The sequence below is a fragment of the Nomascus leucogenys genome, chromosome 4 (assembly GCF_006542625.1).
Source record: "Nomascus leucogenys isolate Asia chromosome 4, Asia_NLE_v1, whole genome shotgun sequence".
Taxonomy (NCBI): domain Eukaryota; kingdom Metazoa; phylum Chordata; class Mammalia; order Primates; family Hylobatidae; genus Nomascus; species Nomascus leucogenys.
In genome coordinates, this window is record NC_044384.1 from 95,080,949 (window position 1) to 95,105,924 (window position 24,976).

At 41.1% G+C, this 24,976-nt stretch overlaps 1 protein-coding gene across 7 annotated transcripts in view; it reads right to left on the reverse strand.

Annotated features, from left to right (window-relative positions):
* CCDC66 (coiled-coil domain containing 66) overlaps nucleotides 1–24,976 on the reverse strand; it is a 67,930-nt gene that overhangs the window by 2,944 nt on the left and 40,010 nt on the right. For 5 of the 7 annotated variants that reach the window (XM_030811581.1, XM_030811577.1, XM_030811580.1 and 2 more), the window contains exons 11-15: nucleotides 5,138–5,299; nucleotides 3,610–3,754; nucleotides 2,782–2,916; nucleotides 1,247–1,740; nucleotides 645–685 (exon numbers count right to left, since the gene is read on the reverse strand). In XM_030811581.1, coding sequence (XP_030667441.1) covers nucleotides 645–685; nucleotides 1,247–1,740; nucleotides 2,782–2,916; nucleotides 3,610–3,754; nucleotides 5,138–5,299 — 977 coding nt within the window. Of the gene's footprint in view, nucleotides 1–644; nucleotides 686–1,246; nucleotides 1,741–2,781; nucleotides 2,935–3,609; nucleotides 3,755–5,137; nucleotides 5,300–24,976 lie in introns of all 7 variants that reach the window. The other 2 variants (XM_030811575.1, XM_030811576.1) reach the window with 2 other exon arrangements.

The following is a 24,976-nucleotide window of genomic DNA, read 5'->3' on the forward strand; positions in this document are numbered from 1 at the left end:
TTCCATAAAACCGGGGAAGAGAATGGTATTCATTTATGTTTTTACTAGCACTAGCTATGGTATGTGTACTGTAGCACAAGGGAGAAATTTAATTACTAGATCCTGAGGAACAGTGCTGGCTTGGTTAATCTGAGCCTACTGTTTCTCCTTAGATAATTCACCATACAATAATGTACTCACCATCTGAATGAAACTTGTTTTTAGAGCCCCATTCTGAGACAACTAAACCAGCTGGTTCATGTACAAAGACAGAATAAAAATTCTAATGGCGCTAAATCTCTCATTAACTGAATTTCTCACTGTACTTATCAGTCATTTCTTCCCATTCACTGCCCCCCACCATCCCTCCTCCCAAAGCAGAATGCCTATTCTGCTAGTGACTACCTGGAATATCAAAATCAGTTAAGTCTAGAGATAAAAGTAAATGTTATCTACATTCCTGCCTAGGCCCAGTCCAACTTGGGCCTTCAAGCTCCTGCTAAAGTGCCACCCTATCCCTTAAACCTCTAACCCTCACCTGGAAGCCACACCCTTTCTGACTGTCCTCTACGTATACCATATGATGCTGTCCAGATCTTGAATCCCTTTTTTGTCCCACACAGAAAGCACTAAGTAGCTGCAGAATTAATCTGATGCATACATACCTTTCCTTGCTGAATGAATGAATATTCAGAGGCTTTTCTTCCTAAAAGATGGATAGATAAATGCAGAAAGGAATATATAGCATTTTCACGTCCCCACAAACATTTTTAGGGCTACTTGTTGAAATAATCTGAGGGTAATATTTGAATAACAGGTACTGACTGAGCAATAGAATAGATATTTAGTTTTTCCAGAGTCAAGCTAATCCTTGGGAGTTCCTAATCTCTCAAACCTCCGTCTATGTGGACTATAAACGGGTTTTACAGGGGTATTTGAATACACAGCATTCATCTATAGAAGTTGTGTAAGTGTACAGGACTGGATAAGCATAAGGAAACCTTTCAGCTTTGTGGGCCATATTGTTTCTGTTGCTAGTCTGGTGTGTGAAGTCAGCCATACACAATTCATAAAAGAATGAGTTGACTATATTCGTATAAAACTTTCCAAAAACAGGTAGCAGCCTGGATTTGCCCATGGGATATAGTTTGCTGATCCCTAATGTAAACTGAAACAGATCAGAACAGCCTTACCAAAGCATACGTATGATAAACTGTGTTTTGAATCCAGAAACGTCAACATATCTTCTAAGATGGAAGAGCTTTACCTTTTTGACTAGACGCCACCTGAATTTTGACTCAGTTTCTTGATGAGATGAATGAAAAATTTCTGGTGAAATGCCTCTGTTTTGAGAGAGGTGCCCAGGATTATTTTTTTCTACCAAATGAAGCAATTCCATCTGCCTCCTTACTTTTTTTTCTTCTCTCTGCTTTTGAAGCTGTTTAGGGTACTTTTCTGATGCTGGAATATACCTTTTAGGTGGCTTATTTATATTCCAATTAGGCCTTTTAGGATATTTCTTCATGTGTTTTGTTTGTTTCTCTATTCTTGTGAACTGATTACACTGGTCATTACACCGATCATTTTCTTTTTCTAAGCTGGCTCCTTTATCCTGAGTTAGTTCTTGCTTGTTTTTCTTGGTGCTAAACTGTCCAATAAGTTCTGCCGAAATCTCAGGAGATGAACAATTTGTGATGTCCCTCTCCATTAATGATCCGCAATGTGATTCTGCATTGGTGGATATTCCTATATTTAAGTCATCTAAAAAAAAGTTTCAAATGATTTTTAAAAATTGTAAACAAAATTTTCAATTTTAAATAATTTTCCCCAAAACATTAAACAATTATTGCCCTCTAAGACTTTTTTCTTTCATTAATTTTCAACAAAACCGAAACTCTATACTCATTAAAGAACAACCCCTCATACTCCCAACCACTGGCAGCCACCACTCTAATTTCTATTTCTATGAATTGATAATCATGAAAAGATGCTCAACATCATCAGTCACTGGAGTGCAAACCAAAACCACCTAAGATACCACTTAACAACCAGTAGAGTAACAAAGGTTGGCAAGGATACAGAGAATCAGAACCCCATGCACTGATGGTGGGAATGTAAAATGGTACCACTGCTTTGGAGAAGAGTTTGGTAGTTCCTCAAAATGCTAAACATAAAGTACCTGTTACTCATGATTCAGCAATTCTACTCTTCTCTCAAAAGAACTAAAAATGTACATCCACAAAAATATATGAATGTTCACAGCAGTATATTAATAGCCAAAAAGTGGAAATAACCCAAATGTTCAACTCATGAATAAAAATGTGGTATTATAAATGTAATATTTATTCAGTGACAAACAGGAATGAAGTACCGACACATGCTACAACATGGATGAACCTTAAAACGTGCTAAGAGAAGCCAGAGAAGACTGTATGTGGTCTAATTCCAATTACATGAAATGTCCAGAACAGGCAAAAATATTCAGAGAATGTTAACTGGAGGAGAAAAGAGAAATAGAAAGTGAAAAGTAATGAGTACAGTGTTTCTTTCTAGAGTGATCGAAATGTTTTAGAACTGATTGTGGTAATGGTTGCACCACTGAATACCAAAAAAGACTAAACTGTAGGGTAAATTTTGTGGTATGTGACATATTTCAACAAAGCTGTTATCCCTTTATTTTGTAACTTGCTGAAAACCTCAAGTTTCATTAATTTTTGAACTTTTAAATTGAACTTAATTCTAATTGCTTTAATTATGACTTTAAGTAAATTTTAAATCAAACCACAATTTCCACACAAATACCTGTTTGCACACCAGTATCTTTCTTAGGAGAAGTCGTAGAATTCATATATGTATTCATTTTACCACTGACTTCATCAGAATCATGTCTTGAATTTGAAATGTTAGATGCGTTATATTCCATTTGTATTGTATCAACTGGCAAAGAGAAATTACCTGATAAAACAACACTTAAGGAATATTAATAATTATATATAGCAGCAACTAAATACAGTAATTTTCACTTAATCAGAATGAACACTGCAATAAAAATTTTCTTACAAAAAGTTACCCACATTCCTATCAGTTACTGAATTTAGGGAGATCATTTAATAATTGTTCTTATTTTTACCTTGTGCCCAGAGGTAAAAATAGACACACCTATTTTTTATATAGGTACTTTTAAATAATAGGTAAAATAGTATAATTTTACCTATTATTTTAACAACACATTTTAACCTTTAGTTCTGCTTTTATTGCAATTTTCCACATAAATTAAGCATTCCTATTTATAAAATTATACTAAAGTCTGAAATTCCTACAAAGATAGTAGGTATATTAAAGGTATTAAAAATAGGCAATCATTTAGGCTGGGTGCAGTGACTCACACCTGTAATCCCAACACTTTGGGAGGCCAAGGTGGGAGGGTCATCTGAAGGCAGCAAGACCAGCCTGGGCAACAAAGCGAGATTCCATGTCTACAAAACATGAGGTTGCAGTGAGCTGTGATGGCACCACTGCACTCTAGCCTGGGCAACAGAATGAGTCCTTGTCTCCAAACAAAGATAAAAAGGAATTATTTAAAATCATCTTCTAAAAATATCATAAATAAAGTTCTGGTTAAGCCCTTACCACCAAGATTTTTAATCAATCTAGAAGTGTCATGTCCCTTTTGCGCCAATTCTCGGATTCTCTGTTCTTGTTTTAGTCTCTGTGCCAGTTCCTGCGCTCGCTGCATTGTCTGGAATAGCTCATTTGTCTTGAGAGTCATGATTTCCTGTCAATATTGATGTGTTACTAAATACAACTATTAAACATACAAAGACTTGACTATTTCCTCTCAGTAAACATTTTCTAAGCTTCTCCTATGTATCAGGCACTTGTTTAGACACTAAGGGTACAACAGTCAACAAGGCAAAGTTCCTGTCCTTTTGGAGCTTACATTTTAACATCTTTTTCTACAGCTGTATTCAATCACAAATATAACTCTACCCATTTCAAATTTATACTAAAAGTTTGCAAAGTTTTAAAAACTGTTCTATTACATTTAAAAATAGATTTTAAAAGGTAAACACAAGATTTATGACCACTTCTTGCAGTTCAAATGATACTTTACTGATTTCCTCATGTTACACAGGGGTAACTGGCTCAGCCTATTCAACTCAATGAAACTGGAACCCAGACCATGTGTCCCTTTACCACCCAATTTTGGAGTGAAGGTTGCCAAGTGGGAAAACTGCAGCAAAAGGCAAGAAAATGTTTAAAGTGCTCTACACTTTAAAACTTTAGCAAGTGAGTATTTTTGTTAGGTTAGCTCAAATATGGTACCACCACCATACATACCTATCTTGTCTGCACCACTTAGGGTTCTCCTAGCCAACTAGGTATCTGCTTTTTAAAAAGGCCATTTAACACAGAGATATCTAACACAGGCACAAATTGTATCATCAATCCCAGCCAATTATTCTGCAAATGTATGTTCCTGCTCATAAGTGGATACTGATAGAAAGGCCAATCATTTCTCTTAACATACCTAGAATAATTATTGATATAACAATTATTGCTTAGAAATGAAGCAAAGAAACTAGGAGTAGATAAAAATGAAGCACATAGGTAACTTGCTTTGTGCTGTAATAATTCATCTTGACCTCCTCAACAGAAAAAGCCAAACCAATATAACATTTGAGAACTACATCATGTGAAATAATAAAACTTTCTCAAGCTTCCCTCTTTCCTAACTTTATATGAAGGTCTGACATTTCCATACATAGCTTCACAATTTCAAAATAATAGAATTATTCAGCTTCTGGTTATTTTTCCTTTAAAAATATATCCATTTTTATTCTAAAATGTTACAATTAGGAGGCCAAGCATGGTAGCTCACACCTGTAATACCAACACTTTAGGAGGCTGAGGTGGGAGGATCGCTTGAACATAGTGAGACCCTGTCTCCACGACCAACAAAAAAAATTAGCCAAATGTGTTGGTACATGCCTGTAGTCCCTGCTACTGAGGAGACCAAGGTGGAAAGACAACTTGTGCCCAGAGGTCAAGACTGCAGTGAGCTATGATTGCACCACTGCACTCCAACCTGGGCAAGAGTGAGACCCTGTCTCAAAAACACAAAAACCAAAGTTACAATTAGAATGTAAATACCTACTTCCTTTTGTTTTTGCTTAAGTATGTCTTCTTCATACTGTTTCTGCATCTCTTCACGTTCCTGTGCTAAGCGAAGCTCCTCTTCTTGTTCTTCCTTCTTTCTTTGCTCTTCCTCCAGTTGTTTCTTCCTGCGCTTCTCTTCTACCTGGGCAGTGATGGCTTTCTAGTCATAAGCAATCACATAAATCATTGTCAAAAATAAAAATCTGTGAAGCAGGAGGGAATTCAAGATGGCTGACTAGATACACTTGGTGCTCACCTCTTCCACAGAGAGGAACCAAAATAATGAGTAGACAATCATACTTCACGTAGATCTAACAGAGAACAGTGGAATTCAAAATGACAGGAAGCATTAACAAGGAAGGAAGCAAAGCAGCCTGTCTTGACAGGATTAGCTAGGAGTCTACAGAGGCTGCCTAATTGGAGGAAAGGGAAAGTGAGCAATCCCCAGCAATCCACATGCCCATCAAGGACTCCTACAGTCCTAACCATCAAACAGCCCCTTGACTCTTGTGGGTCTCAAGACTAACAGGGCGTTACCTGGAGACCACATGAAAGCACTGCTCAAGAGGGAGCTCACACTAGGCCCCACAAACACCCAAGACCTAAGGAACTGCAGCATGGCACTATTTTGAGAGCCCAGCCCCTAGTGGACCTGCATCTTGCTCTGGGGCCCAACAGCCCCTGCATCTCCACATCCCTAGAGCCCCACTGACATTCACCATCTGCAAGAGCAGCCCACTGAAAGCAAACCCACCCTCCCTAGTAGCAGAGCTACAGTGCAGCTGCTACTACCCCAACCTAAGCATTCTGCTGGTGGCCTGGGAATCATCCCACCCCTGCCTACAACAGCCAGCACCTGCACACAACACCTTGGGAACCTGGGGGCAGGTCTGCCCAGCCTTGCTGCATCTCCACCAGTAACCAAGCACGTTGGTCCAGGGATCTGGGGACTGCCCTGCCCAGGACACCACCAATGGCACCTGAGCACTCCTCCCAGAGTATGGGCCCAATCAACCTGCCGTTACCATCACAGCACCCACCCACATATGCCACCTGCAAGTCTGGGGACTGGCCCACGCAGCCCATCATAGCCACTGCCACCACCACCGCTGGCTGCTTGGATCCCAGAGGGTTGTCCCACTACTACTACTGCCATTGCCCATGTTTGCTGCCCAGTGACTTGAAAACCTACTCACCCACCCAACCCACTGCCACCATTCTCAGAACCTGAGCGAGCCACCTAGAAGCCCAATAATTGACCTGGCTTGACCTGCTACCACTGGTGCCAGTGTATACAGCCCTGGGGCCCAAGGACAGGCATGCTCAGCCTACTGCTACCACCCTGCAACCTGACGACTGGTCCATTTGGTGTCCCCGTTCACAGCAAAACTTTACCACAGCCTCCACTAACAACTGCACCCTAAGCCACCAAGGAAATTACAGATACCACAGATAACTGTTTTTGGCCAAAAAAAGCCTATAGAGACTACACTGCTGCACATACCCAAAATCAAAGCCAAAGTGCCTACCCAACCACCATCATAGATATGAAAGCAAATTCAAAAAATCGGAAGAAGTGATCGTTATACCAGATACACAGATATCAAGAGTGCAGAAAATGTAAAAACGCAAGGAAATAGGAGTTGAGGACCATGGCAGACGGGAGGCAGGACTAGACTGCAGCTCCGGACACAGCAGCATGTGGAGGCTTGCATTGTGAATTTTAGCTATAGATCAACTGCAAGAACAGACCAGCAATCCTGAGAGGACCCTCTGAAGAAAGCGGACTGCCACTGCAGGAGCCGGGAGACACCCCAAATACTGTGAGTGCCCCAACTGTGGAAGTGGGAAAGGAAGACCCTCCTCTCCGGAAGACACACCCCCACTGGAGAAGCTGAAAGTCTGTTTGCGGGAGAAGCTCCCAACTTCACCTGGGGCTGAGTCAAGTTAGAGAGCTGAGCCCAGTGAAATACATGGGTAGAGGAAGTAGCAGAAAGACACTGGGAGCTCACTGGATCCCCAAGGATCCCATCCCTGCCTGGCACCACAGGGATCCATCAGGCGGGTGGGCAGAGAAGCAGGGTTTTTAAAACTCCACAGGGAGAATGACTTCTCTAGATGAACTTTGTAACAACTTGAACAGGGCGAGAAGCTTCCTTGCCAGAACTGGGCATGGGGGGTGGGGGGTGGGCATGAATTGGGCTTGCAGACTCCACAGGTGGGGGAAGAACTAAAGCCATTTTCTTTTGCAGCTGGGAGGTCTTCTTTCATAGCTGGGCCCTACACCTGGAAACAGACTTGGGGGATGTTGCAGGCGTTTGGGGGGGTGGGGGGACACAGTGAGAGTGAGACCGGCCCTTTGGTTTGTGTGGGAGTTGGGTGAGGCCTGTGACTGCCGGCTTTCCCCCACTTCCTGACAACCTGCATGACTCAGCACAGGCAGCCATAATCCTCCTAGGTACACTACTCCAGTGACCTGCAAATCTCATCCCCATCCCCCACAGCAGCTACAGCAAGACCCACCCAAGGAGAGCCTGACCTCAGACACACCTAGCCCCGCCCCCACCTGGTGGTCCTTCTCTATCCACGCTGGTAGCGGAAGACAAAAGACATTTAATCTTGGGAGTTCTAGGGCCCTCGCCATGGCTGGTCCCTCTCCACACTACTACAGCTGATGCTTTCTGGAAAGCGCCACCTCCTGGCAGGGGGCCAACCAGCACAAAAATAGAGCATTAAACCATCAACGCTAAGGAGTCCCACGGAGTCCACTGCACCCTCCACCACCTCCACCAGAACAGGCACTGGTATCCATGGCTGAGAGAGCCACTGACAGTTCACATAAGCACTCTGTGCAGACAACTCCCAGCACCAGCCTGGAGCCAAGTAGGCTCACTGGGTGGCTGGACCCAGAAGAGAGACAACAATCACTGCAGTTAGGCTCACAGGAAGCAACATCCACAGGAAAAGGGGGAACAGTAATACATAAGGAACACCCTGTGGGACAAAAAAATCTGAACAACAGTCTTCAGCCTTAGACAATCCCTCTGACAGAGCCTACCCAAATAAGAAGGAACCAGAAAACCAACTGTGGTAATATAACAAAACAAGGCTTGTCAACACCCCCCAAAAATCACACAAGTTCACCAGCAATGGATCTAAACAAAAAGAAATCCCTGATTTACCTGAAAAAGAATTCAGGAGGTTAGTTATTATGCTAATCAGAGAGGGACCACAGAAAGGCGAAGCCCAATGCAAGGAAATCAGAAACATGATACAAGAAGTAAAGGGTGAAATATTCGGTGAAATAGATAGCTTAAAGAAAAAACCAAAAATTCAGGAAACTTTGGACACATTTTTAGAAATGTGAAATGCTCTGGAAAGTCTCAGCAATAGAACTGAACAAGTAGAAGAAAAATTCAGAGCTCGAAGAAAGTGGACACACTTTTAGAAATATGAAATGCTCTGGAAAGTCTCAGCAATAGAATTGAACAAGTAGAAGAAAGAAATTCAGAGCTCGAATGACCAAACCTAAGAATAATTGGTGCTCCTGAGGAAGAAGACAATTCTAAAAGCTTGCAAAACATATTTAGGGGAATAATCGAGGAAAACTTCCCTGGCCTTGCTAAAGACCTAGACATGCATACACAAGAAGCACAAAAAACACCTGAGAAATTCAACACAAAAAGATCTCTGCCTAGGCACATTGTCATCAGGTTATCCAAAGTGAAGACGAAGGAAAGAATCTTAACAGCTGTGAGACAGAAGCACCAGGTAACCTATAAAGGAAAACCTATCAGATTAACAGCAGATTTCTCAGCAGAAACCCTACAAGCTAGAACAGATTGGGGCCCTATCTTCAGCCTCCTCAAACAAAATAATTATCAGCCAAATTTTGTATTTGGCGAAACTAAGCATCATATAGTCATTTTCAGACAAATGCTGAGAGAATTTGCCATTACCAGGCCACCACTACAAGAACTGCTAAAAGGAGCTCTAAATCTTGAAACAAATCCTGGAAACACATCAAAACAGAATCTCTTTAAAACATAAATCACACAGGAGGACCTATAAAACAAAAATACAAGTTAAAAAACAAAAACAAAAAACAAAACCAAACTACGCAGGCAACAAAGAACATGACGAATGCAACGGTACCTCACATTTCAATATTAACATTGAATATAAATGGCCTAAAGACTCCACTTAAAAGATACAGAACAGGCCAGGCGTGGTGGCTCACGCTTGCAATCCCAGCACTTTGGGAGGCCAAGGCGGGCAGATCACGAGGTCAGGAGATCGAGACCACAGTGAAACCCCGTCTCTACTAAAAATACAAAAAATTAGCCGGGCATAGTGGCGGGCACCTGTAGTCCCAGCTACTCGGAGAGGCTGAGGCAGGAGAATGGCGTGAACCCAGGAGGCGGAGCTTGCAGTGAGCTGAGATCGCGCCACTGCACTCCAGCCTGGGTGACAAAGCGAGACTCTGTCTCAAAAAAAAAAAAAAAAAAAAAAAAAGATACAGAACTGCAGAATGGATAAGAACTTACCAACCATCTGCCCTCTTAGGAGACTCACCTAAACTAAACTTAAGTTTATGTGAGTGGAAAAACACATTTCATGCAAATGGACACCAAAAGCAAACAGGATAGCTATTCTTATATCAGACAAAACAAACTTTAAAGCAACAGCAGTTAAAAGAGACAAAGAGGGACATTAAATAATAGTAAAAGGCCTGGTCCAACAGGAAAACATCACAATCCTAAACATATATGCACCTAATACTGTAGCTCCCAAACTTGTAATTACTAATAGACCTAAGAAATGAGATAGACAGCAACACCATAATAGTGGGGGACTTCAATACTCCACTGACTAGACAGGTCATCAAGACAGAAAGTCAACAAAGAAACAATGGATTTAAACTCTACCCTGGAACAAATGGACCTAACAGATATATACAGAACATTTCATCTAACAACCACAGAATACACATTCTATTCAACAGCATGTGGAACTCTCTCCAAAATAGACTATATGATAGGCCATAAAACAAGCCTCAACAAATTTAAGAAAACTGAAATTATATCAAGCACTCTCTCAGACCACAGTGGAATAAAAGTGGAAATCAACTCCAAAAGGAACCTTCAAAACCACACAAATACATGGAAATTAAATAAATTGCTCCTGAATGAGCACTGGGCCAAAAATGAAATCAAGATGGAAATTTTAAAATTCTTTGAACTGAACGACAATAATGACACAACCTATCAAAACCTTTGGGATATGGTTAAGACAGTGCTAAGAGGAAAGTTCATAGCCCTAAAATGCCTACATCAAAAATGTCTGAAAGAGCACAGACAGACAATCTAAGGTCACACCTCAAGGAACTGGAGAAACAAGAACAAACCAAACCCAAACCCAGCAGAAGAAAGGAAACAACCAACATCAGAGCAGAATTAAATGAAATTGAAACAAACAAAGAAATACAAAAGACAAATGAAACAAAAAGCTGGTTCTCTGAAAAGATAAATAAAATGGATAGCTCATTAGCAAGATTAACCAAGAAAAGAACAGAGAAAATCCAAACACCTCACTAAGAAACAAAACAGGAGATATTACAACTGACACCACTGAAATACAAAAGATCATTCAAGGCTACTAGGAACACCTTTACACACATAAGCTAGAAAACCTAGAAGAAACGGATAAAGACCTGGAAAAATACAACCCTCCTAGCTTAAATCAGAATTAGATACCCTGAACAGACCAATAGCAAGCAGTGAGATTGAAATGGTAATTTAAAAATTACCAACAAAAAAAGTCTAGGACCAGATGGATTAACAGCAGCATTCTACCAGACATTCAAGTAATTGGTACCAATTCTTTTGACACTATTCCACAAGACGGAGAAAGAAGGAACTCTCCCTAATCCATTCTATGAAGCCAGCATTACCCTAATACCAAAACCAGGAAAGGACACACCCAAAAAAGAAAACTACAGACCAATATCTCTGATGAACATAGATGCTAAAATCCTTAACAAAATACTAGCTAACTGAATCTAACAACATATCAAAAAGATAATCCACCATCATCAAGTGGGTTTCATACCAGGGATGCAGGGATGGTTTAACATACTCAATAAATGTAATATACCACATTAACAGAATTAAGAACAAAAATCACATGATCATCTCAATAGATGCAGAAAAAGCATTAGACAAAATCCAGCATCCTTTATGATTAAAACCCTCAGCAAAATCAGCATACAAGGGACATACCTTAATGTAATAAAAGCAATCTATGACAAACCCACAGCCAACATAATACTGAATGGGGAAAAGTTGAAAGCATTCCCTCTGAGAACAGGAACAAGACAAGGATGCCCACTCTCACCACTCCTCTTCAACATAGTACTGAAAGTCCCAGCCAGAGCAATTAGACAAGAGAAATAAATAAAGGGCATCCAAATCAGTAAAGAGGAAGTGAAACTGTCCCTGTTTGCTGACGATATAACTGTTTACCTTAGGAGTCTGTAAGACTCCTCCAGAAAGCTCCTAGAACTGATTAAAATAATTCTGCAAAGTTTCCAGATACAAGATTAATGTACACAAATCAGTAGCTCTTCTATACACCAACAGCGACCAAGCAGAGAATCAAATCAAGAACTCAACCCCTTTTACAACTGCAAAAAAATATATAAAATACTTAGGAATATACCTAACAAAGGAGTTGAAAGACCTCTATAAGGAAAACTACAAAACGCTGCTGAAAGAAATCACAGATTACACAAACAAATGGGAACACATCCCATGCTCATGGATGGGTAGAATCAATATTGTGAAAATGACCATACTGCCAAAAGCAATCTACAAATTCAACGTAATCCCCATCAAAATACCACTATCATTCTTCACAGAGTTAGAAAAAACAATTCTAAAATTCATATGGAACCAAAAAACAGCCCACATAGCCAAAGCAAGACTAAGCAAAAAGAACAAATCTGGAGGCATCACACTACCTGATTTCAAACTATACTATAAGGCCACAGTCACCAAAACAGCATGGTACTCATATAAAAATAGGCACGTAGCCCAATGGAACAGAATAGAGAACCCACAAATAAACCCAAATACTTACAGCCAACTGATCTTTGACAAAGCAAACAAAAACATAAAGTGGGGAAAGGATACCCTTTTCAACAAATGGTGCTGGAATAATTGGCTAGCCACATATAGGAGAATGAAACTGGATCCTCATCTCTCACCTTATACAAAAATCAACTCAAGATGGATTAAGGACTTCAACCTAAGACCTGAAACTATAAAAATTCTAGCGGATGGAGGGTTGTTGGCAAGATGGCCGAATAGGAAGAGCTCCGGTCTGCAGCTCCCAGCAAGATCGACACAGAAGGCGGGTGATTTCTGCATTTCCAACTTAGGTACTGGTTCATCTCATTGGGACTGGTTGAACAGTGGGTGCAGTCCACGGAGAGCGAGCCAAAGCAGGGTGGGGCGCCACCTCAACCCAGAAAGTGCAAAGGGTCAGGGAAATCTCTCCCCTACCCAAGGGAATCCATGAGGGACTGTGCCGTGCTGTGAGGAATGGTGCACTCTGGCCCAAATACTGTGCTTTTCCCTCGGTCTTTGCAACCTGCAGACCAGGAGATTCCCTCTGGCGCCTATGCCACCAGGGCCCTGGATTTCAAGCACAAAACTGGGCGGCCGTTTGGGCAGACACCGAGCTAACTGTAGGAGTTTTTTTTCCATACCCCAGTGGTGCCTGGAATGCCAGTGAGACAGAACCGTTCACTCTCCTGGAAAGGGGGCGGAAGCCAGGGAGCCAAGTAGTCAGGCTCGGAGGGTCCTACCCCCAGGGAGCTCAGCAAGCTAAGATCCACTGGCTTGAAATTCTCACTGCCAGCACAGCAGTCTGAGGTTGACCTGGGACTCTCAAGCTTGGTGGGGTGAGGGGCATCCACCACTGCTGAGGCTTGAGTAGGCAGTTCTACCCTCACAGTATAAACAAAGCAGCCTGGAAGTTCAAACTAGGCAGAGCCCACTGCAGCTCAGCAAGGTTGCTGTGGCCAGATTGCCTCTCTAGATTCCTCCTCTCTGGACAGGGAATCTCTGAAAAAAAGGCAGCAGCCCCAGTCAGGGGCTTATAGATAAAACCCCCACCTCTCTGAGGCAGAGCACCAGGGGGAAGGGGTGGCTGTGAGTGCAGCTTCAGCAGACTTAAACATCCCTGCCTGATGGCTCTGAAGAGAGCAGTGGATCGCCCAGCACAGCATTCGAGCTCTACTAAGGGTCAGACTGCCTCCTCAAGTGGGTCCCTGACCCCAGTGTATCCTAACTAGGAGACACCTCCTAGTAGGGGCCGACAGACACTTCATACAGGAGAGCTCTGGCTGGCATCTGGCAGGTGCCCCTCTGGGACGAAGCTTCCAGAGGAAGGAATAAGCAGCACTCTTTGCTGTTCTGCAGCCTCCACTGGTGATACCCAGGCAAACAGGATACAGAGTGGACCTCCAGCAAACTCCAGCAGACCTGCACCAGAGGGGCCTGACTATTAGAAGGAAAACTAACAAACAGAAAAGATTAGCATCAACATCAACAAAAAGGGCGTCCACTCAGAGACCCCATCCAAAGGTCACCAACATCAAAGACCAAAGGTAGATAAATCCATGAAGATGGGGAGAAACCAGCACAAAAAGACCGAAAATTCCAAAAACCAGAACGCCTCTTCTCCTCCAAAGGATCACAAGTCCTTGCCAGCAAGGGAACAAAACTGGACAGAGAATGAGTTTTACGAATTGACAGAAGAAGGCTTCAGAAGGTAGGTAATAACAAACTCCTCCGAGCTAAAGGAGCCTGTTCTAACCCCATGCAAGGAAGCTAAGAACCTTGAAAAAAGGTTAGACCAATTGCTAACTAGAATAACCAGTTTAGAGAAGAACATAAATGACCTGATGGAGCTGAAAAACACAGCACAAGAACCTTGTGAAGCATACACAAGTATCAATAGCCGAATTGATTAAGCGGAAGAAAGGATATCAGTGATTGAAGATCACCTTAATGAAATACAGCAAAAAGACAAGATTAGAAAAAAAAAATGAAAAAGAACGAACACAGCCTCCAAGAAATGTGGGAGTATGTGGAAAGACCAAATCTACGTTTGATTGGTGTACCTGAAAGTGACAGGGAGAATGGAACCAAGTTGGAAAACACTCTTCAGGATATTATCCAGGAGAACTTCCCCAACCTAGCAAGACAGGCCAACGTTCAAATTCAGGAAATGCAGAGAACACCACAAAGATACTCCTGGAGAAGAGCAACCCCAAGACACATAATCATCAGATTCACCAAGACTGAAATGGAGGAAAAAATGTTAAGGGCAGCCAGAGAGAAAGGTCGGGTTACCCACAAAGGGAAGCCCATCAGACTAACAGCAGATCTCTCTGCAGAAACCCTACAAGCCAGAAGAGAGTTGGGGCCAATATTCAACATTCTTTAAAAAAAAGCATTTTCAACCTGGAATTTCATATCTAGCCAAACTCAGTTTCATAAGCGAAGGAGAAATAAAATCCTTTATAGACAAGGAAATTCTGAGAGATTTTGTCACCACCAAGCCTGCCTTACAAGAGCTCCTGAAGGAAGCACTAAACATGGAAAGGAACAACCGGTACCAGCCACTGCAAAAACATACCAAATTGTAAAGACCATTGACACTATGAAGAAACTGCATCAACTAATGAGCAAAACAACCAGCTAGCATCATAATGACAGGATCAAATTCACACATAACAATATAAACCTTAAATGTAAATAGGCTAAATGTCCCAATTAAAAGACACAGACTGGCAAACTGGATAAAGAATCAAGACTCAACAGTGTGCTGTATTCAGGAGACCCATCTCACATGCAAAGACACACATAGGCTCAAAATAAAGGTATGAAGGAGTACTTACCAATCAAACGGAAAGAAAAAAAAGCAATCCTAGTCTCTGATACAACAGACTTTAAACCAACAAAGATCAAAAGAGACAAAGAAGGGCATTACATAATGGTAAAGGGATCAATGCAACAAGAAGAGCTAACTATCCTAAATATATATGTACCCAATACAGAAGCACCCAGATTCATAAAGCAAATCCTTAGAGACCTACAAAGAGACTTAGACTCCCACACAATAATAATGGGAGACTTTAACATCCCACTGTCAATATTAGACAGATAAACGAGACAGAAAATTAACAAGGATACTCAGGACTTGAACTCACCTCTGGATCAAGCAGACCTAACAGACATCTACAGAATTCTCCACTCTGAATCAACAGAATATACATTCTTCTGAGGACTTCATCACACTTATTCTAAAATTGACCACAGAATTGGAAGTAAAACACTCCTCAGCAAATGCAAAAAAAAAAAAAAAAAAAACAGAAATCTAAACACAGTCTCTCAGACCACACTGCAATCAAATTAGAACTCAGGATGAAGAAACTCACTCAAAACCGCTTGACTACATGGAAACTGACCAACCTGCTCCTGAATGACTACTGGGTAAATAACAAAATTAAGGCTGGGCGCGGTGGCTCACGCTTGTAATCCCAGCACTTTGGGAGGCCAAGGCAGGCGGATCACCAGGTCAAGAGATCCAGACCACGGTGAAACCCCGTCTCTACTAAAGATACAAAAAAAAAAAAAAATAGCCGGGCATGGTGGCGGGCGCCAGGAGAATGCCGTGAACCCGGGAGGCAGAGCTTGCAGTGAGCCAAGATTGCGCCACTGCACTCCAGCCTGGGCGACAGAGCAAGACTCCGTCTCAAAAAAAAAAAAAAAAACGAAATTAAGACAGAAATAAAGATGTTATTTGAAACCAATGAGAACAAAGAGACAACGTACCAACATCTCTGGGACACATTTAAAGCAATGTTTACAGGGAAATTTATAGCACTAAATGCCAACAGGAGAAAGCAGGAAAGATCTAAAATCGACACCCTAACATCACAACTAAAAGAACTAGAGAAGCAAGAGCAAACAAATTCAAAAGCTACCAGAAGACAAGAAATAACTAAGATTAGAGCAGAACTGTAGGAGATAGAGACACGAAACCCTTCAAAAAAAATCAATAAATCCAGGTGCTGGCTTTTTGAAAAGATCAACAAAACAGACAGACCACTAGCCAGACTAATAAGAAGAAAAGAGAGAAGAATCAAATAGACGCCATAAAAAATGATAAAGGGGGCCGGGTGCCGTGGCTCACGCCTGTAATCCCAGTACTTTGGGAGGCCGAGGTGGGTGGATCACGAGGTTGGGAGATTGAGACCATCCTGGCTAACACGGTGAAACCCCGTCTCTACTAAAAAATACAAAAAATTAGCTGGGCGTGGTGGTGGGCACCTGTAGTCCCAGCTACTTGGGAGGCTGAGGCAGGAGAATGGTGTGAACCTGGGAGGCAGAGCTTGCAGTGAGCCGAGATCACACCACTGCACTTCAGCCTCGGTGACGGAGTGACACTCCGTCTCAAAAAAAACTGATAAAGGGGATATCACCACTGATCCCACAGAAATACAAACTACCATCAGAGAATACTATAAACACCTCTACACAAATAAACTAGAAAATCTAGAAGAAATGGATAAATTCCTGGACACATACACCCTCCCAAGTCCAAACCAGGAAGAACACGAATCCCTGAATAGACCAATAACCAAGTCTGAAATTGAGGCAATAATTAATAGCCTACCAACCAAAAAAAGTCCAGGACCAGACGGATTCACAGCCGAATTCTACCAGAGGTACAAAGAGGAGCTGGTACCATTCCTTCTGAAACTATTCCAATCAATAGAAATAGAGGGAATCCTCCCTAATTCGTTTTATGAGACCAACATCATCCTCATACCAAAACCTGGCAGAGACACAACAACAACAAAAAAGAGAATTTTAGGCCAATATGCCTGATGAACATTGATGCAAAAATCCTCAACAAAATACTGTCAAACCAAATCCAGCAGCACATCAAAAAGCTTATCCACCACGATCAAGTCGGCTTCATATCTGAGATGCAAGGCTGGTTCATCATATGCAAATCAATAAATGTAATCTATTCACATAAACAGAACCAATGACAAAAACCACATGTATCTCAATAGTTGCACAAAAGGCCTTCAACAAAATTCAACACCCCTTCATGCTAAAAACTCTCAATAAACTAGGTATTGATGGGATGTATCTCAAAATAATAAGAGCTACTTATGACAAACCCACAGCCAATATCATACTGAATGGGCAAAAACTGGAAGCATTCCCTTTGAAAAACGGCACGAAACAAGGATGCCCTCTCTCTCCACTCCTATTCAACATAGTATTGGAAGTTCTGGCCAGGGCAATCAGGCATGAGAAAGAAATAAAGGGTATTCAAATAGGAAAAGAGGAAGTCGAATTGTCTCTGTTTGTAGATGACATGACTGTATATTTAGAAAACGCCATCGTCTCAGCCCAAAATCTCAAGCTGATAAGCAACTTCAGCAAAGTCTCAGGATACAAAATCAATGTGCAAAAATCACAAGCATTCTTATACACCAATAACAGACAAACAGAGAGCCAAATCATGAGCGAACTCCCATTCACAACTGCTACTAAGAGAATAAAATACCTAGGAATACAGCTTACAAGGGACGTGAAGGACCTCTTTAAGGAAAACTACAAACCACTGCTCAAAAGGACACAAACAAATGGAAAAACACTCCATACTCATGGATAGGAAGAATTAATATTGTGAAAATGAACATACTGCCCAAAGTAATTTATAGATTCAATGCTATCCCCATCAAGCTACCACTGACTTTCTTCACAGAATTGGAAAAAACTCCTTTAAATTTCTTATGGAATCAAAAAAGAGCCCAAATAGCCAACATAATCCTAACCAAAAAGAACAAAGCTGGAGGCATCATGCTGTCTCACTTCAAACTATACTACAAGGTTACAATAACCAAAGCAGCATGGTACTGGTACCAAAACAGATATATAGACGAATGGAACAGAACAGAGGCCTCAGAAATAACACCACACATCTACAACCATCTGATCTTTGACAAACCTGACACAAACAAGCAATGGGGAAAGGATTCCTTATTTCATAAATGGTGTTGGGAAAACTGGCTGGCCATATGCAGAAAACTGAAACTGGACCCCCCTTCCTTACACCTTATACAAAAATTAACTCAGGATGGAATAAAGACTTAAATGTAAGACCTAAAACCATAAAAACCCTAGAAGAAAACCTAGGCAATATCATTCAGGACACGGGCATGGAAAAAATGACTAAAACACCAAAAGCAATGGCAACAAAAGCCGAAATTGACAAATGGGATCTAATTAAACTGAAGAGCTTCTGCACAGCGAAAGAAACTATCATCAGAGTGAACAGACAACCCACAGAATGGGAGAAAATTTTTGCAATCTATCCATCTGAGAAAGGGCTAATATTCAAAATCTACAAAGAACCTAAACAAATTTACAAGAAAAAAACAACCCCATCAAAAAGTAGGCAAAGGACTATGAGCAGACACTTCTCAAAAGAAGACATTTATGCAGCCAAAAACCATATGGAAAAAAGCTCATCATCACTGGTCATTAGAGAAATGCAAATCAAAACCACGAGATACCATCTCATGCCAGTTAGAATGGCAATCATTAAAAAGTCAGGAAACAACAGATGCTGGAGAGGATGTGGAGAAATAGGAACGCTTTTACACTGTTGTTGGGAGTGTAAATTAGTTTAACCGTTGTGGAAGACAGTGTGGCAATTCCTCAAGGATCTAGAACCAGAACTACCATTCGACCCAGCAATCCCATTACTAGGTATATACCGAAGGGATTATAAATCATTCTACTATAAAGATATATGCAGCCGGGCATGGTGGCTCACGCCTGTAATCCCAGCACTTTGGGAGGCCGAGGTGGGCGGATCATGAGGTCAGGAGATTGAGACTATCCTGGCCAACATGTGAAACCCTGTCTCTACTAAAAATACAAAAATTAGCCAGGCATGGTGGCGGGCGCCTATAATCCCAGCTACTTGGGAAGGTGGGGCAGGAGAATCACTTGAACCCGGGAGGCGGAGGTTGCAGTGAGCTGAGATTGCACCATGGCACTCCAGCCTGGCAACAGAGCAAGACTCTGTCTCAAAAAAAAAAAAAAAAAAAAAGATATGTGCACATGTATGTTTATTGCAGCACTACAGCAAAGACTTGGAACCAACCCAAATGCCCATCAATGATAGACTGGATAAAGAAAATGTGGCACATATACACCATGGAATACTATGCAGCCATAAAAAAGGATGGGTTCATGTCCTTTGCAGGGACATGGATGAAGCTGGAAACCATAATTCTCAGCAAACTAACACAAGAACAGAAAACCAAACACTGCACGTTCTCACTCATAAGTGGGAGTTGAACCATGAGAACACATGGACACAGAACATCTCATCCAACAGTTAAGAGAATACACATTCTTTTCATTAGCACAAGGATTATTCTCCAGGACAGATCATATGTTAGGACACAAAAGAAGTCTCAACAAACTTTAAAAAACTGACTTCATATCAAGTATCTTCTCAAACCACAATGGAACAAAACTAGTAATCAATAATGAGAGGAACACTGGCAACTGTACAAATAAACAGAAATTAAACAACATGCTTCTGAACAAGCATCCAGTCAAGGAAAAGATAAAAAAAAATTCTTGAAAAAAATGAAAATTTAAACACAACATACCAAAACCTATGGGATACAGCAAAAGCAGTGCTAAGAGGGAAATTTTAGCAATAAGTGCCTATATCAAAAAAGGGGAAACATTTCAAAAAGCAATCTAATGATGTACCTAAAAGGAACAAGAACAAACCCCAAATTAGTAGAAGGAAAGAAATAACAAACACTAGAGCAGAATTAAACAAAATAGAGACAAAAAACACAATACAAAGGATCAGAGAAACAAAGATTTTTTAAAAGATAAACAAAACCAATAAGCTACTTGATAGACTAACCAAGAACCAAAGAGAGAAGACCCAAATAAAATCAGGAATAAAAAAGGAGAAATTACAACTGATACCACAGAAATACAAGAGCTCATCAGAGGCTATTATGAACAACTACACACAAACAAACTAGAAAACCTAGAAGAAATGGATAAATTCCTGGACACACACAAGCTATCAAGATTGAATCAGGAAGAAATAGAAAACTTGAACAAACCAATAATGAGTAATGAGACTGAATCGGTAATAAAAAAGTCTCCCAACAAAGGAAAGTCCAGGACCAGACAACTTCACTAATGAATTCTACCAAACTATCAAAGAACTAACCAATTCTTCTCAAACTATTCCAAAAAAATCAAAGAGGAGGGAATTTCCCCTAACTCATTCTGTGAGGCCAGCATTACCCTGATACCAAAGCCAGAGAAGGACACAACAAAAAAGAACAAAGAAAATTACAGGCCACTATTTTTGATGAACATAGATGCCAAAATTCTCAACAAAATACTAGCAAACTCAATCCAACAGCACATGAGAAAACTAATACCCAGCAATTAAGTGGGATTTATCCCAGGGATGCAGGCAGAATTCAACATACACAAATCAATAAATGTGATACATCACATCAACAGAATGAAAGACAAAAACCATATGATCATCTCATTAGACAAAAAAAAATTTCACAAAATTCAACATCACTAAATAATAAAAACTCTCAACAAACTAGGCACAGAAGGTATATACCTTAAAATAATAAAGACTATACATGACAAACCCACAGCTAACATCATACTTAATGGAGAAAAGCTGAAAGCCTTTCCCCTAAGAGCTAAAACAAAACAAGGATGCCCACTTTCACCATTCTTATTCAACATAGCAACAGAAGTCCTAGCCAGAGCAACCAGGTAAGATAAATAAAAGGCACCTAAATTAGAAAATAAATAAAATAAATAAAATAGAAAATAAATAAAATAAAATAAAAAGTCCCCTATACAAAAATTACCCAGGCATGGTGGCGCACACCTGTAATTCCAGCTACTTGGAATTGCTTGAACCCAGAAGGTGGAGGTTGTAGGGAGCCAACATTGTGCCACTGAAGTCCAGCCTAGGCGGCAGAGCTGTCTCAAAACAAACAAAACAAAACAAAATAAAATCAAAACATCCCCTTTGCTGATGTTATGATCTTATATCTTAAAAACCCTAGACTCCACTGGCACAGTGGCTCATGCCTGAAATCCCAGCACTTTGGGAGGCCAAGGCGGGTGGATCACCTGAGGTCAGGCGTTCGAGACCAGTCTGGCCAAAATTGTGAAACCCCATCTCTACAAAAAAAATACAAAAATTAGCACAGTGCGGTGGCACACGCCTGTAGTCCCAGCTACTTGGAAGGCTGAGGCAGGAGAATCGCCTGAACCTGTGAGGCGGAGGTTGCAGTGGGCTGAGATCGCGCCACTGCACTCCAGCCTAGGCAACAGCGAGGCTCTGTCTCAAGAAAAAAAAAACAAACCCCAAAACAAAACCTAGACTCCACAAAAAAACTCACATCTGATCAATAAATTCAGTAAAGTTGCAGAATACAAAATCAACATACAAAAATCAGTAGCATTTCTATACACTAATTGAGAAATAAATAAAGAAGGCAATCCCACCTACAATAGCTACAAAACAATAAAATATCTAGGAATAAATTTAACCAAGGGGGGTTACACATTTCTACACAAAAAACTACAAAACAGATGAAAGAAACTAAATAGGATACAAACAAATGGCAAGACATCCCATGTTCATGGATCAGAAGAATTATGCCCAAGGCAATCTACAAATTCAATGCTATCTCTATCAAAATACCACCTTCATTTTTCACAGAAATAGAAAAAATTCTAAAATTTCTCTGAAACCAAAAAAGAGCCGTAATAACCAAATCAAGGTGGATCAAAAGAACAAAGCTGAAGGCATCATACTACCTGACTTCAAAATACATTACAAGACTACAGTAACCACAACAGCATGGTATTGGTATAAAAACAGACATATAGATCAATGGAACAGAATAGAGAATCCAGAAATAAATCCATGTATTTACAGCCAACTGATTTTCAACAAAAGTGTCAAGAACATAGTTGGGGAAAGCACACACTCTTCAATAAATGATGCTGGGAAAATTGGATATCTACATGCAGAGGAATGAAACTGGAGCCCCATCTCTCACCATATTCAAAAAACAATTCAAGGGCTGGTGTGGTGGCTCATGCCTGTAATCCTAGCACTTTGGGAGGGCAAGGCAGGTGGATCACTTAAGGTCAGGAGTTGAAGACCAGCCTGGCCAACATGATAAACCCCATCTGTACTTAAAAAAAAAAAAAAAAAATTAGCCAGGTGTGGTGGCATGTACCCATAATCCCAGCTATTCAGGAGGCTGAGTGGGGAGAATCACTTGAACCTGGGAGGTGGAGGCTGCAGTGAGCTGATCACATCACTGCATTCCAGGGTGACAGTGTGAGACTCCACTTCAAAAAAAAAAAAAAATTCAAGATGGATTAAATAGTTAAATGTATGACCCAAAAATGTAAACCTATTAGAAGAAAACAAATGGAAAACACTTCAAGACACTGGTATAGAGTTTATGGTCGAGACCTCAAAAACACAGGGACCAAAAACAGACAAATAGGGCTACATTGAACTAAAAATCTGCTGCACAGGAAAGGAAACAATAACCAGAGTGAAAGAGACAGTCTGTCCCCCAATTTGAATATTCAGTAGTTTGAATATTCAATAGCTTGCATATTCAGTAGTTTGAATATCTGCAAACTATTCATCCGACAAGAGGCTAGTATCCAGAACACATAAGAAACTCAAACTAAACACATACACACACCAAAACTCAAATAATTCCATTAAAAAGTGGGCAAAGAACATTAATAAACATTTTTCTAAAGAAGACATATAAATGGCAAACAGGTATATGAAAAAATGCTCAACATTACTAATCACAGAAATGCAAATCAAACCCATAATGAGATATCATATCGCCTTAGTTAGAATGGCTATTACTAAAAAGACAAAAATGCTGGGCCCGGTGGCTCATGCCTGTAATCCCAGCACTCTGGGAGGCTGGTGTTGGAGGACTGTTTGAGGCAAGGAGCTCGAAACCAGTCTGGTCAACATAGTGAGACTGTGTCTCTATAAAAGAAAAAAATTAACATTAGCCTGACATGGTGGCGCATGCTTGTAGTATCAGCTACTGGGGAGGCTCGGGCAGCAGGATTGCTTGAGCCCAGGGGTATGAGGCTAGAGTGACCCATGATCATGCCACAGCATACCAGACTGGGCAGCAGAGCAAGACCCTGTCTCAAAAACAAGCAAACAAACAAACAAACCAAAAGACAAAAACTAACAGATGCTGCCAAGGAAGTGGAGAAAAGGGAATCCTTATACATTGTTAGTGGGAATGTAAATAAATACAGCCACTGTGGAAAACAGTACGGAGACGTCTCAAAAAACTAAAAATGGAACTACCATATGATCCAGCATTCCCAGTACTGGATATTTATTGAAAGAACATGAAATCTGTATATCAAAAGGAAACCTGCATTCTTGTGCTAATTGTAGCACTATTTACAATCTAAGTATCCATCAGTGAACAAATAGATGAAGAAAATGTGGTATATACAAAATGGGATACTATTTGGCCATAAAGAAAGAATAGAATCTTGTCATTCACAGCAACACAGATGGGACTGGAGGTCATTATGTTAAGTGAAATAAGCCAGGCATATAAAGATAAACATCACATGTTCCCACTCATATGTGGGAGCTTAAAAAGTAGGTCTCAAGGAGCTAAGGAATGGAATGATAGGTATCAAAGGCTGGGAAGGGTGTGTGTGAGGGTGGTAGTGATCAAGAGAGGTAGGTTAATGGTTACAAACATATGGTTAGATGAAAGGAATAAGTTCTAATGTTTGATAGCAATAGTAAGGTGACTATGGTCAGCAACAGTGTATTATATATTTCAAATTGGCTAGTAAACTTGAAATGTTCCCAACACAGAAATGATAAATACTCAAGGTGATAGATACCAGAATACTATGGCTGAATCATTATACATTCTACATATATAACAAAGTATCATATGTATCCTATAAATATATAAAACATTATATACCAATTTTTAAAATCCATGAAGCATTTGTTTGGTGACTGTAGAAATAAGTTTTATCGGTGGAGCCAAGATGGCCGAATAGGAACAGCTCCGGTCTCCAGCTCCCAGCCCCAGCGACACAGAAGACGGGTGATTTCTGCATTTCTGCTTGAGGTACTGGTTTCATCTCACTAGGGAGTGCCTAACAGTGGGTGCAGGACAGTCGGTGAAGCGCACTGTGCGCGAGCCGAAGCAGGGCGAGGCATTGACTCACTCGGGAAGCGCAAGGGGTCAGGGAGTTCCCTTTCCTAGTCAAAGAAAGGGGAAGCAGACAGCACCTGGAATATCGGGTCAGTCCCACCCTAACTGCGCTTTTCCAACGGGCCTGGAAAACGGCACACTAGGAGATTGTGTCCCGCACCTGGCTCGGAGGGTCCTATGCCCACGGAGTCTCGCTAATTGCTAGCACAGCAGTCTGAGATCAAGCTGCGAGGCGGCAGCGAGGCTGGGGGAGGGGCGCCCGCCATTGCCCAGGCTTGCTTAGGTAAACAAAGCAGCCAGGAAGCTCAAACTGGGTGGAGCCCACCACAGCTCAAGGAGGCCTGCCTGCCTCTGTAGGCTCCACCTCTGGGGGCAGGGCACAGACAAACAAAAACT